Below are 14,440 nucleotides of genomic sequence, written 5' to 3' on the forward strand. Positions count from 1 at the left end.
GAGCTTTCTTTGTGACAACAGCAGGAGACTCAAAACAAGTTTAAATGTTTAGTTTAAAACAAAATGGCACCATATAAATTCAAAAAAGCAGTTTGAGAAAGATGTCCGGAATCAGTTTATTCAATAGTTTTTTCAATGTGGTTTTCTTATCTCAATCTTGTGAGTGTTATATTGTACATGTAGATAAAGATAAAGTTGTAGATAAAGTTGACTTACTGTACACACACACTGCAATTGATCTGGATGTTCATTACACTGTACAACAAGTAAACTAAAAGAAAAGCAACTTTAAAGATAGAGTGGAACAATTCTTTTTTTATTTGGAGACAAAAAAATAATAATCTGGTATCTGCTGGTGTCGCACGACTCATATTGCACAGGCTCCCTTGCCTGCCTTTTCATCCATGCTCGTCTGACAGCTGTGAGTACTAACAATAACCATGTTCGTAGTTTACTTACATTATTTTGGGGACTGGTTTTTGAGGCAGGCCTGAAGGGGGAACAGAGTTGGACTTGGCTGTCCATTGTATTTTTAATAAATCCAGCGTACTCTTTCTCAAGATTACCAACCCTAGTTCTAAAGTACATATAATATGAATGATCATGAAATGTATACTATTAAAAAAAATGTATATGTTACACGTTCACAAGTCGTCTGGACCGCGAGGCTGGCGGATGGGGGACGACGCCTGTGGGGTCCGTGGGGAGGACATCAGGAGGTCAGCCAAGGGTGGTGGAGGCACTGTGCAGCGGTGGCCCTCCTCTTTGGGTGGTAGTCCAACATGCGAAGAAGGAAGTCTGAGAATCCAGTGGCCTCCTCCAACAGCAAGTGGTATTTCTCCACCAGAACGTCGAAGAGGCTCCAGAGCCTCAGCGGGCCGAAGCGATGCAGGTCACCTGGGTGACACGCAACCAGTATTACAGGAGGATGCTCACCAGAAGCAATTTTTAAATGATTTACTGGAATGATAGTAATAAAAAGTATAATTATAATACCACACAACACACATCAAAAATAAGTTGTGGATTTACCTCTGCGGTTGAAGTACTCTGCAGAGTATTTACCCGACAAAGCAACAGCTGGTGGGATTTGACCAAGCAGCTCCAGGATTTGGGCTATATGGTCTGAGGTGGACAGAGAGAACCAACACACGTGTACGAGTCAGCATGCACAGCATCAACATTTACATTGTGGCTCCTGTGTGATCTCATTTAATCCTGTGTCAGCGTCGGTGCACTGGACTAAACGTACCTTCCTCCAGGGAAATGGACTCACTAGCTTTGGGCTCAAACAGGGAGTCTCCAGTGACCAACTCGAAGGTCTGAAAGAATGAAGGGAGAAAAAGAAAAGGGTGAGATGTGTGGCCACGGGAGTGTCTCAACCTCAACCTGCTACAGTCTGTATCATAAAGCTTTATAGATTTATTTAGGTGTGCTAGCAGCATGACAACAGCCCATTATTCCGAAGCCCCAATAGTCCGAAAGATGTCCCATTGTCCATAAGGAGCACTTGGCTAATTCCATCCATCCATCCATTATCACCCGCTTATCCGGGGTCGGGTCGCGGTGGCAGCAGGTTCAGCAGGCCGACCCAGGCTTCCCTCTCACCCGCAACACTTTCCAGCTCATTCTGGGGGATCCCGAGGCGTTCCAAGGCCAGCCGGGAGATATAATCCCTCCAGCGTGTCCTCGGTCTTCCCCGGGGCCTCCTACCAGTTGGACGTGCCCGGAAAACCTCTAATGGGAGGCGTCCAGGAGGCATCCTGACTAGATGCCCGAACCACCTCAGCTGACTCCTTTCGACACGAAGGAGCAGCGACTCGACTCCAAGCTCCCCCCTGATGTCCGAGCTCCTTACCCTATCTCTAAGGCTGAGCCCGGCCACCCTACGGAGGAAGCTCATCTCGGCCGCTTGTATCCGAGATCTCGTTCTTTCGGTCACGACCCAGAGTTCGTGACCATAGCTGAGGGTTGGAACATAGACCGACCAGTAAATGGAGAGCTTTGCCTTCCGGCTCAGCTCCCTCTTCACCAAGACGGACCGGTACAGCGCCTGTTTTACTGCTGCAGCCGCACCGATCTGCCTTTCGATCTCCTGCTCCACCTTACCCTCACTCGTGAACAAGACCCCGAGATATTGAACTCCTTCGCTTGGGGTAGGCAGTTTGCCCCCACCTGGAGGGAGCAATCTGCCGGTTTCCGGCAGAGCACCATGGCCTCAGATTTGGAGGTGCTAACTCTCATCCCTGCCGCTTCGCACTCGGCTGCAAAACGCCCCAGTGAATGCTGGAGGTCACGGTACGAGGAGGCAAACAGGACCACATCATCCGCGAACAGCAGAGAGGCGATCCCGAGACTCCCGAACCGGATCCTCTCCGCCCCCTGGCTGTGCCTAGATATCCTGTCCATGAAGGTCACGAACAGGACCACTTGGCTAATTAGTATGCATAATTACTTCATTGGAACTTCCCAACTTTTTAATTAGTTTTCCTCCCGGCGAAGGCATTAACTACCGCTCTGCCTCTTAGTACTCGTTGCCGACGTTGGTTGGGTTGGTTAGGTTTATACATGAGGAATGAGATTAGTTAGGTTTAAGATTAACAATATCAGAGGGAGAGTAGGGTGAATCATAACTTTGCCAATGGTGTGTATTTTGGGAGGAATGTGTTTTTCAGAACAATGGAAGTTTGGTTATGGAATAACTGTCTGGGCTTTCAGACCAAAGGGCCATTTTTCAGGACTATTAGTGTTTTCGTTGGATCAATGGCATGGCTTCCATGTTTGAAATATCTCAACAACAATTGGATGGATTGCCATGAAATTTGGTTCTCCACTTACTCAACATGTGCACCCACTAGCAGGTCAAAGTTGTGAAACATCTCTGAACCCACGAGATGGATTGGCACATACCTCAGTACAGACCTTTTTGATTCCCAAAATATGAATCTGAATGCATATTACACATCTTGTATGGCTAGATGAATACAGAATCTGTTTATAGAGGTGACCACCCCCAGTGACCCGCTGGTTGGACAGTCACTATAAGCTCTTGCAATGCAGACAAACTTGGTTGAAACTCACATTACTTTATGCAAAAAACGAGTGGAAATCTCAAAGATACAGTCAGGTCGAATTTTGAGAAAGATGTGGTCCAAATTCCCCACAAAACTAATATTTCCATGAAGTTGTGGCTTTCACACAGTGAAACCTTAATATCGTATTGTTTTTCCTCACCATGCAGGCGACACTCCAGATGTCAGCAGGAGGACCGTACTCAGATCCCAGTAAAACTTCCAGTGAGCGATACTGACGGGTCTGAATCTCCTCAGAGAAATGTTTGTACTGGTCCAAGAAAGAGAGACAGACATAACAGACAGAAACAATTACATCTTAAATCTAAAGTGTCTATGTTTTTGTTAAACCTGCGAGAACATTTGATGTTGGCACCTTGGGGTCAGCGGAAGCAAGTTGTGAACACACCACTGACATATTATTACTACCTTCTAGGTATATGACAAAATTGTGAGCAAACCCTTGATTCTTTACCGGGTGGGTAATGGCAGTTATAGAGCAAAGATTAGCATTCCAACATCTGCCTCGTCATCATATTTTGCAGCTTGGGCAGGAGCCGTAGTGTCTTGACGCAGAATGTTTTTACGACTGGTTAACCTTGTAACACGTCGCTCGTAGCTTGAAAAATAAGTATGTCTTTTACGTAGCTTAAGATACAGACATACCATCATGTGACACAACGTTGTCAGTAAAAATAACTCAATATTTGGTTTCACACGGGACACAAACGACGGCTGAAGTAAAAGTCCTGGGTTTGTTAGACCCCTCCACCACCTCCCCGCCCTTGAAAGGACTTTCTCTGAGTGTCTAGTAATGACGCAGATGGGTTTAAATTGGGTATTAGAGCGCAGTTGCTGGGCCTGCTGTCGCCCCCTCTGTCTTCCCAACTTTACTTTCTATCTTAGGTTGTTCTATAACATATAAATAAAAAAGACGTGTGCATTTGATGCCCTGGGAGTGACACCAGGCTGAGTATTCACTTGAGTTGTGTTCTGATTCTCTCTTATAGCTCTGTTTTTAGTCTCCACCAACTCCTGAGAGAGATATCGGGCTCCTTAACTTCTAATCTCTTACAGTTTGTCAGTTGAGAAGCAGGTAGCGTTTCCTAACTACATACTTTGAAACCAGGTTTTCAGTGACTTTAAGGCCACATGAGGTCAAATGTCTTGTACATCTGGACCCTTCTTGTAGGTCTAGAAATTGAAAACATATTCAGCACTCGCCTAATGTGTTATGTCAAACTATATAAAGACTGTGTGTGAAAGAGCAAATACTGACCACCCAGCAGGAGCTGCCCAGGTCAGCAATCTTCACTTTAATTTCCTTTAAACTGTGCGGCTTCACCTGCTCTTTCTCTGGAAGAAACAAGAAATTGTGTTGATAGATGATATTTTTGATTGGATACATCGCAGCATTTCTTTTTTTCTTCTTCTGAGTTTAGATCTCAGTACAACCTGTTTGTTGACCCAGAAGATTTATGAAATGTTTGTACGGAGCAGAGACTAACACATTAAAAGCATGAAATTGCACACAAGTTTGCCTCCTCGCCACAATCTCCAGCATCTGTACATAAAAAAGGGAGAAAAAGTGCCTGTTGTCTTGGCCTCTTTCCCAGTCAGTACAGAGGAGGAGCTGATGTCCCCTGCTGGTACTTTGTGAGACTGCTCCTCCAGACATAGCAGGATGTTCTCTGGCTTGATGTCCGTGTGGATGATTTTACAACGAGTGTGGAGGTAGTCTAGGCCCTGAAGAACCTAGAGACCCAACACAAACATCATGTCACCTTCCGTGCAACAAGTACTCTTCTGATCAGCGTGAACTGGTGGATCAAAGAGAGGAGGATTACCTGAGTGAGTATTTGTTTGACTGAAGGCCGCGTCAGTCCGGGACTCCCAAAACACAGCTGCCAGCTTCTCAGGTCGGGCCCCAGTAGCTCCAGGACCAGGCACATGTCTGACCAGCAAGCATTTGAGGACGTTTACATGTAAGCTATTGGCTAGCAGCATTTACTGTCTGATGCAAACAGCCAGCAACCTGCCAATGTCTTAAAACTTAATTCTCTCGACTGACCACCAGGGGGCGACTCCTCTGTTTCAAAAAGAAGTCTGGTTGTATAGAAGTCTATAAAAAATGACTCTACTTCTCTTGATTTATTCCCTCAGTAAACATTGTAAACATGAATTTATGGTCTCAAATTCTAGTTTCAAGTCTTTCTCAATACAGCGTGATGTTCTTAAGGTTATTTTCGAGTCAAATAGACCATAAAGCAGGGTATGCATTAGGGCGGGCTTACTGTGATTGACAGGCTGCTGCCACTATCAGTAGTCCTGGCAACGGAGACGCTGGCGAACTGTTTTTATTAGTTTTTTTTCTACCTTTTTTACAATTTAACATTCATTTAAATTATTTCAAATTTTATTTAACAGTGTAGCCATTCTTAATTATTCTGCAAATCTTGGATTATTTTTTATTTTGTGATTGCCGTTGGCTCCTGCTCTCCACCACTGCGATCTGGTCAACTGGTGTTGGCTGGCTAGCCGACAGTCTCTTGCTGGCCGGCGGCTGCCAACGGGCCAGCCGACACCCTGCTGGATGCTCTCCACCGCTGCCGCCTGGACAATCCTGGACAACTGGCGTTGGCTGGCTAGCCGACAGTCTCTTGCTGGCTGGCCGACAGTCTCTTGCTGGCTGTCCGACAGTCTCTTGCTGGCTAGCCGACAGTCTCTTGCTGGCTGGCCGACGGTCTCTTGCTGGCCGGCGGCTGCGGGCGAGCCGGCCGACTCCCTGCTCCATGCTGTTGCTCTGAGGCTGGTCGCCTCTCAGCGGTCCTGGTGCTCCGGTGGTCCGGTCCGTGGTTGGCGATTGCATCCTCCCCGGCTGGCATGGTTCTGCAGTGTTCCACCTCGCAGCTCCTTGGGCTCAACGGCTTCTCTGCTCCTCCCTTCGTCTCGACCATCAAGGCGCTCGGACTCCTTCGTCGGCCCCGTTGCATCCACAGAGCCTCCCGCGGAGGGTTTGTTTGCTCCTGGCCTGATCGCTCCACGCTTCCCATCCCCTCCCTCTGGTCGGCCGAGCGCATCGCTGCAGCTCGTCATCACAACAACAGTCTCCAAGAGCGAAATGGTGGCAACGAAATCAGGAACTGTTACAGCTCCCCCAGCACCCTCTACTCTTCCTGCTGACTCCACTCCCCAAAACCGGACTAGTACACCTTTTATTACCTCGAAGATGTCGTTCTTTTATGCAGTTCAAACGTGAGTCTTCAAACCTGCAGTCCACAAACCGAGTGACGTCACGATGACCACGTCCACTTCTAGATACAGTCGATGGATGCAATGCAAGACTGTTGCTAGTGAGGCGACATAATGCCATCAGTTGTTTACATCTCTGAAAGATTCAGTCTGTTTGAGTTTGCAGAGATAAATCAAATACATGTTATTGCATGGTTGATATTGACACTGACCATTAGACAGAGTTTTTTAGTGGCTCTTGAAACACAAGCTCTTGGTGTCGGGATTAGAGTGGACGGCCAAGAAATGGTCGTCTATAAAAAGGATACGGACCCCGTTGACTCCGGCCAGCTTGAACTCATCCAGCAGCTGAACGATCCTTCGACTGGAGGGATGCCTGCTCGTAGGACCGCTAGCCTGATTAAAACGGAGAGGAGGAGGGGGAGCGTTGAGAGGAAGAAGGGGGATGAAGGCAAACAATAAAGAGGACTGGGACGGATAGAGATGGTGAGATGTGTTAAGATAAAGGTGTAAAAGGGAGATAGCTGACAAGGGAAGATAAATTTTAAACCGAAATGCAAAAAAAAATAGGATTTGACAGAACTAGTAGGACATGTTAGAGAGGAGGAACACAAAGAGCGTGTGTCACTGACGCATCGTAGGAGGGCGAGTTCGTCCTGTCCTGCCTGGGTGAAGCCAGCTCCGCTCTTCAGCACCTTCACAGCAACGCGCCTACCGAGCCTGCTGACACAGACGGACGATTAGACCTGTTTGTTGATACAGGACAAAGCCCCGCTCTCTGCTGAATCCATGAAAAGCATCATACAAACATCTGCGTATTCTGTTGCCTTAATTATTTACGATAATCACGTTTCACTCTGCATTTCAAATTGCGTTACTCAAAAAAAATATATATATTTGTCAGGGACTGTACACAAATTATTAGAGGGGGCGAGGTTGACATTGGGGTGGGGTTATGTATATATTTATAAACATATTTGTTCACATATCGCCATGGTGACTGGACAAATGTGCCGGTTTTAATATGCATATATTCTGGGAATGTGTCTGAATGTGGCCGTTTACAACTGTGGCAATTCAATATTTCTTTATCCAAAACAGAATCATAGCTGAGACTCATTTGGTTACATTGTTAGACACAGTCCAGTTGTTCTCTGACAACGGGCTTGGTATTGCGTATTAAAGATTATTATTCCAAATTATACTAACTCGACTAAATCCTATGTTACATATTATGCGGTTGGGTGAAAAGTTGTGTCTAAATTCATGTTTAGGAATCAGTTTGCAGACCCACAAAGAGCCATTTTCCATCATAGAACAATCTAGCTAACGTATTGCTGCAACGCACAGTAACTTAACTGAGCTGATTGTAAGCTAGTTAACTGAACACCCGACATATGCAGTGGAAGTGGGTGGTGTTTTAACCACCTCATGAATGTGAGCTTTGAGAAATATACTGTGTGAACCAATTAGAACCATGACTTTTTACTGGAGTTTGCTGCAGCTAGCAATAGCGACTGGAAGTTGAAAAAAGCAAACGGGAAATGGAGCAAATGAAAGAGCCAGTATGGCTAAAAATGCTGATCTTAAGTTTCTTATTAAAACAATGAAAATTGTTTTTATATTTACAATGAATGGCTAATTTACATTCTAATGTACACATTTGTGATTCTTAAAATACATTTGTATGTCAAAAGGAGGCTCCAAAGAAAGTACTAATACTGCCAAGAAGGGTCTTGCTTTACAAAAAAAAAAAGAAGTGATATATGAATCACTCCCCCAAAAACAGTCCTTAACTAAACCTACCTGAGGTCCAGACACAGCCACACAGTGGCGTAATAGCCCCAGCCGAGCTTGGAAAGCACCTGGTATCTTCTGTTGAAGGTGTCGCCTATCTGGACAGGGTGGTACCCACCTGAGGAGATCAAAACGGGAAGTTTTTCCTGATCCGATGTGAGGTCAAAGGTCAGGGATGTCGTATGTGTACAGATTGTAAAGCCCTCTGAGGCAAATTTTTAATTTGTGATTTTGGGCTATACAAAATGAACTGAATTGAATTGAATTGAAAACAAGAGAGTATTATTCCATGGCTGAAATATGAAATCTTTTTATCACACAGTTTACAGTTTACATCTGGTCTTTAGGAAGCTTAGTGAGGGAGAGGACTAAACTGGCACAACAGCTATTTCTGGCATTACAACTTCCTCTAAGCTATAACATGTCTGTGGTGAGTAATACAGTCAAATCTCCCAGCGGGACACTGAAACATTACGATGCATAAGCTTGTATCAGTTCTCTTTCAGCCGGCATGACACAAACGTCTTGGACATCGTCGAGAGCTCTTGAAACTAAATCTCTATCTCTGTTCTGTTGCAGGCAGAGACCTGCACAGCTGGCAAGAGGTCAAAATGACAGGTTCAAAAGGGTGTGGCAGATTCTAGTGAGGTATAATAAGAGAAGAACGAGTATTGCCATGAGGGTCATGAGAAGCACTTACAGGCCATAAACCAGACACATTTTTAGCCTGTGTTTTCACACTGTAAAATGTCCAACTCAATACATCTTGGTCGCAATTCTATAATCACCGACGGTAACGATAGCCCAGTCGGCAGGACATTCTTTTGGCTTGTACGTTTCTGCAAATTACGGATATGTTGAATGCCGACATTTTTGCATTCGGCATATTGAGCGACCGATAATAAGAGGCACAATAACAAGTATAAGAATCAATACCGGGCCAGTTGGCCAGTTATATTTTGCTCATAAAGGTCGACAGTTAAGGCCCCCGTTAACGTACCGTAACAGCATTTCTTTTTTATTACTGCCGACTGGGTTGAGTAAAAAAAATGAACAACCCATACACTGCTATATGGTTTTTCAGCCATGCGAGTGCTGTGCCTCGCAGTTCAGCATTGGTGCAAACTAAAATATCTCAACACATTTTGAATGGATTTCCAGGTCATTTCTATGACATTTTGATGATCTCCAATAACTTCCAGACAATCATCTTCAAGCTATTTCTTTAACACATCTGGACAGGCTTATCCTTTAAGACTTTCCTCTTTAATAGCCCTTATAGTTAGGGCTGAATCAGGTTTGCCCTGGTCGAGCCCCTTGATATGCTGCTATAGGCTTATAGGCTGCTGGGGGATGTTTTAGGATACACTGAGCTCCTCTCTCCTCTTCTCTCTCTCCTTATGGACACATGTATGTCTCTTCATTGCACATTACTAACTCTACTTCTTCCCTCAAAGGGTCCATTGGACCTGGCTGTGTCTGGAGCCGGTCCTGGCTCCTGGGCCCTGCCCCGTGAATCCTTGCCCCTACTTACTGCATCCTGCCCCTGGCCTGGGCCTGGCCTCCTTACTCATCTTTGTTCATCTGTACACATGACATCTATTGCTTCTGTCCATCCGGGGTGAGGGATCCTCCTCTGTTGCTCTCCTGAAGGTTTCTTCACTTTTTTCCCCGTGAAAGATTATTTTTGGGGAGTTTTTTCTGATCCGATATGAGGTCCTGGGACAGGGATGTCGTATGTGTACAGATTGTAAAGCCCTCTGAGGCAAATTTGTGATTTTGGTCCATACAAAATAAACTGAATTGAATCCTACTGTAAGCAATATACCGTGTTAACGACTCTGGGCTGCTCTGACGGGATGGAGGGTCTGAGAATACAAAGTGTGGTGACATTGGCAGCGGTGAATGAGCGCATCGGCAGATGATGGAGTGAGTTAAGAGTCTCTGATGTACCATAACAGTATTCTCCTGGGTCCTCAGAGTCTTGGCTGTCCTTTGGATCCAGCTGCTCGTGGCGTCCTAGGGCCTTAAGGTTATTGGACGACCTACAAACAAACACACAAACACACACTTCTGTGAAAACTTGACTCCACAGTCTCCTGCATTACAGTATCTGCGTCGAGTTGCTGGGGGCAGCCGGGAGAGTTGAACTACTTTTAGAGTTTCCACATGGACTTGTCTTGCCATGGAAACTTGCCCCCACCGCTTGGCAGAGAGTGGACCCTCGGCATCGGAAGTTGCACTATTTCTGACTCAACTGTAAATCATTTAGCAGTGTGTGTTCATGCAACCCGATAACTCCCCATCCCAGCTACTTTGGGTGTCTACTGTAGCGACGGCTGGGGTCACGTCATGGCTGAGAATACTGGACACAGGTCAGGTTTCTGTGTGGCTGTCGTGGAGTTTGAAGTGCGGTACGGCACCCTGGTTTTTAGGGTTATCGCTCAATGTAGAATTCTGCTCACTCCAACTGCAAGACGTGTGACACGTTGATAACCAGTCTGAAACTCCATTCTAACATTTACATCATCTACAGTTGAGAACTTTAGTAAAAAAAAAAAAAGTAATCTCTTTTAATCATATTTGTTCAAATAGAGCTATGGCCGAAATCCTCTATTCACAGATACGTCACTTCCTATCTCGATAACGATACATATCACGATATAGTATGTTTTTATTGTATCAAAACATTTATAGTCTATACGAAATAACCACATGGTAAAGCCTATTTTAAGAGCCTTTTCTTAATTAATTAAGAATATTTGTGCAAAATTAACAAAACCACAATCTTCTAATTGTAATCAGATTTTCTGAGAAATGTAAGATGGCATGTGCATGTTATAATATACACGGTATATTATTGTGTTGAATGAACTACTACATCCTGACACCAGCACATAAACTCCAAGTTCCCGCCTCTTTTAGTCCATTTGAACAAGTCCGGAGATAAAACGACCAATCAGAACAGAGGAGCCCGACTTCATTCACTTACTGTCAGGATACAGAGACAGTGGGAGCAAATAAGACAACAAAAGTTATTTAAACTGCAGCTTTAGGTCACCTCTGTGATGTCTAAAATCATGACGACTTGCTTTATTTGCACGTTGCTAAACGTAACTGGTCCTTTGCATTGCTGTCGGGAGAAAAAATAAGTTTACCAGCCAAGTTCAAAACATGCTCTCCACAGTTGAATTATCCAGTTGCTTCTAGTGTTTCAAGAACAATCAGAACATATTTTTCTCCAGTATCCCATCTTTTTCTTTTCTCATGTCCCACACTTACGCGTGATTCTGCTGAGCAGCTTGGTACGTGGGACTCCTCTGCATGGTGCCGTCCAGCAGATGCAGCCAGCGGAGCGATCGAAGGAGCTGGTACCTGCAATTAAGAAACGTGGTGGATGTCTGAAGCCTGCAGAGGTCAAATCTTGCAAGTGAAACTCACACCGCTTGAAAACAGTTGAGTGGCTGAGAGGTACGGGTGGGTGGGGGGGGACGCCAGTCAGCAGGGTCTAAACGTGAACACGGCCCCTCCTGCAGACTCCTAATCCAACTGTGTCGTTGATGTCCTCCACTCACTCCTGGTCTGGTTAGTCTCTCTCTCGGTATCGCTAAGCCTCCATCTCTCTCTGCTGCTGCTATGGGAAAGCCACAGCAGAGTTCAGAGGGGCTAACAGATGAGGAGTGTGGCGTGAGGCCACGACCGAGGGAGGAGAGGGAGTGACAGCTGCTGAATCCCCCCCCCCCCCCCCCCCCCATCCCTGTCTAATGGGAAGTTTGACCTTTTGGGCCACGGGGGATCACACATTGCTGAACCATAGGCTTGAGAATGGGATCCCCGTCCTCCAATAAGATATCAAGTATCACAATAAAGTCATGAGAACGAGGGTCAGCTGAGGAGCTGAGGTTTTTTTATTTGTATTTGTTTTATCAGGCATCCCATCTTTTTTGTGACGTTACGCATTAGGCCCTTAAAGGGATCGATCCCGGGTCTTCTATTCCACCCCTCTTACCCAGAGACCCGTTGTTTACTTTTTTTAAGCGGGATTTTCTGCAAGAATTGCATTTTTTCTGCGATTGGGTAGCAAGCTCTTCTGTTCTGGAAACTTGCTGCCAGCATGCCCGGAAAGGAGGCCCTCGGTCTCCAGTTTGTGGTCGTAAGGTTTCATGAAGCTGTGACTATTCTGGAGGTCCCAACAGTGAGGTCAAGTTTTTAAACAAATGGTCTCACTATGTGGCTTTTATTGGGGACTTCACACATGAATACAGTTGGGCTCATTGGATCCACACGATTCTCAGCTTTTCAGTCAAACAACAATTCATGAAATTCCAAGATTGTTTTAGGGCCCCACTGTGCAGAAATACATTTTTGGGAAAAGGCAAAAATAACAATATTCTTTTCCCCCAAACTGCATAGGATTATCATAAAGTGGGCGTGTCTGTAAAGGGGGAGACTTGCAGGTTCTCATAAAACAAAAATCTTTTTCACATGTCGTGCGGTGAGCGGTCAAGGGACCTCGACAACATTTAGCCTAACTTCAGGAGCGTTGTTTAGAATTCACTCCATCTCTCAAACTGAGCCTGCTACGGCCTCTGGAAGATGTAAATGTTATAAAGTCAGCCAGTTCAACACAAAGTTCAACACAAAGCACTTTGCTGCTTAATAATAATAATAATAATAATAATATGATATGCACTGTACCTATAAAGCTCAAACATTTTACATGCTCAGCCATTAAAGTTGGCTTTCCGTTTAAAAAAAGATGGTCACAAATATACATACACAAGGTCACTGCTATTAGTGTGAGTGTGAGTGAGTGTGAGTGTGTGTGTGTGTGTGTGTGTGTGTGTGTGTGTGAGTGCGTGTTGGCGCACATAGTCAGAAAACCTTCCACATCCCAAAGCGTGATTCTCTGCTCTCTGTCGGCGAACACCGTTAACACTCCCCTCTTTGGCATGAGATGCTGATATGGCAGCCAAAGGGCTGCTGGGTAATAAAAGCACACTGTGCTTGGCTTGACCTCTGGGTGAATAAGGGTTCTCAGTCACATGACGCGTTATCGCAGCCCTCTTCACGACCCGACTGAAGAGCACACTGTCGTTTCATTTCTACATGCAAACTTTTTTTTTTTATATTTCTTATCCAAAATTCTGAAATCACTTACTGCAGTTTTATTTATTTTAGAGAAAAAGTATTGATACAAATTAGTTCAAGTCCCTTTATTCATAAAAGCACATTTAAAAACAAGTTTCTCAAAGTGCTGTATGATAGTCATGGCCAGTTTAAAGTCATATGTGTCATATGTGCAGTGACAGGTAGTTCTGCAGGGCCAAAACCTAAACAATGAAAACAGCCTTTGACCTTTTGGGAGGTCATTACTTAAACCAGGGGCCACAACCATTTTTTGGGAAAGATGCACTTTCTTGCACAGAGTTAGATGAGATGTCCTTTGAAGTCTGTCTAGAGGTGTTGGGCAGTACGACTGCATATATGAAAATAAAAAAGCCGTAAAAATCTCCTCCAGTGATGTCAATCGAGACAGCGTCCGGTTCTGACGAGTGAAGCCGATGTGGGAGTGTCTTAAAACCTGCATTCTCTCTACTGACCAGCAGGGACACAATCCTCGGGTTGCAAAAAGGAGTCAGATTGTATAGAAGTAGAAGTATATATATATATATATATATGAATGAATGTAACCTATAGATCGACATGTTCTTGTGGTTAAGTGTTGACATGCCCCAGCTTCAACAAAGTAGTATTTGTTTGTAGTACTGCAATGCATTAGAGTGTGCAGGTCTTTTGCTTTTTTTGGGTCAATTCCCCTGTGTTCGGCCATTACTGTGTAAAGCACCCCTCCTCTGTCGCGCTGACCGCCGGTGCCGTGCTAACAGTCACCTTGAGCTGCATCCAGAACACACAGCGCTCTCACCGCTGGCATCGTGCCGGCAGAACGCCCTTCAAAGACCCCCTAGCAGTGAAGGAGGCCCAGTCCTCTTCCCCCGCATGGGCAGCTGTGGAGCGTTGAACTAGCTACTTCACAGTAAAGAAGGGGCGTGGCTCCTCCGCTGTGGCAGACACACCATTGGTGCCTCCGCGCTAGTGGTTCTCGGCAGCACAGCGGCACAAAGTCACCCCGGGAGCGGAGAGGAGCCAGCAGCAGGCTTTGGCTTCGCTCCTCGATGACTAAGATGAACTGTGTTCTACCGAGAGCACCATCAAGGTCGACCCAGGAATGGAGAGCAGCCCTCCGCTCGTCGCCCCTGGGCCGGCCCTGCTCGACGGATGGCTGTGATGGCACCGCACCGGCGGTCAGGCTCGACGAG

The 14,440-nt window shown here is 45.5% G+C and overlaps 1 protein-coding gene across 1 annotated transcript; it reads right to left on the minus strand.

The window, feature by feature from the left end:
- Nucleotides 1–712: 712 nt before the first annotated feature.
- On the minus strand, nucleotides 713–11,446 carry si:ch211-220i18.4 (SRSF protein kinase 3). Its single transcript, XM_034537401.1, has 12 exons — nucleotides 11,403–11,446; nucleotides 10,074–10,165; nucleotides 8,130–8,238; nucleotides 6,956–7,043; nucleotides 6,632–6,719; nucleotides 4,919–5,025; nucleotides 4,664–4,826; nucleotides 4,351–4,427; nucleotides 3,235–3,342; nucleotides 1,253–1,322; nucleotides 1,033–1,125; nucleotides 713–897 (listed from the first exon to the last, which is right to left on the minus strand). The coding sequence occupies exons 1-12, from the start codon at nucleotides 11,444–11,446 to the stop codon at nucleotides 713–715; spliced, it is 1,224 nt and encodes a 407-aa protein (XP_034393292.1).
- Between the last annotated feature and the right edge of the window lie 2,994 nt (nucleotides 11,447–14,440).

Source organism: Cyclopterus lumpus, chromosome 7 (genome assembly GCF_009769545.1).
Source record: "Cyclopterus lumpus isolate fCycLum1 chromosome 7, fCycLum1.pri, whole genome shotgun sequence".
Classification (NCBI taxonomy): Eukaryota; Metazoa; Chordata; class Actinopteri; order Perciformes; family Cyclopteridae; genus Cyclopterus; species Cyclopterus lumpus.

What these genes read in the sequence shown, in the direction of transcription:
- si:ch211-220i18.4 (XM_034537401.1), bottom strand. Translation starts at nt 11,446, where the DNA reads ATGCAGAGGAGTCCCACGTACCAAGCTGCTCAGCAGAATCACGC. An exon ending in CCCAGGAGAATACTGTTATG is followed by an intron (nt 8,239 to 10,073) that starts GTACATCAGAGA and finishes TGATCTCCTCAG; the next exon opens with GTGGGTACCACCCTGTCCAG. An exon ending in TCTGGAGTGTCGCCTGCATG is followed by an intron (nt 1,323 to 3,234) that starts GTGAGGAAAAAC and finishes TCATTCTTTCAG; the next exon opens with ACCTTCGAGTTGGTCACTGG.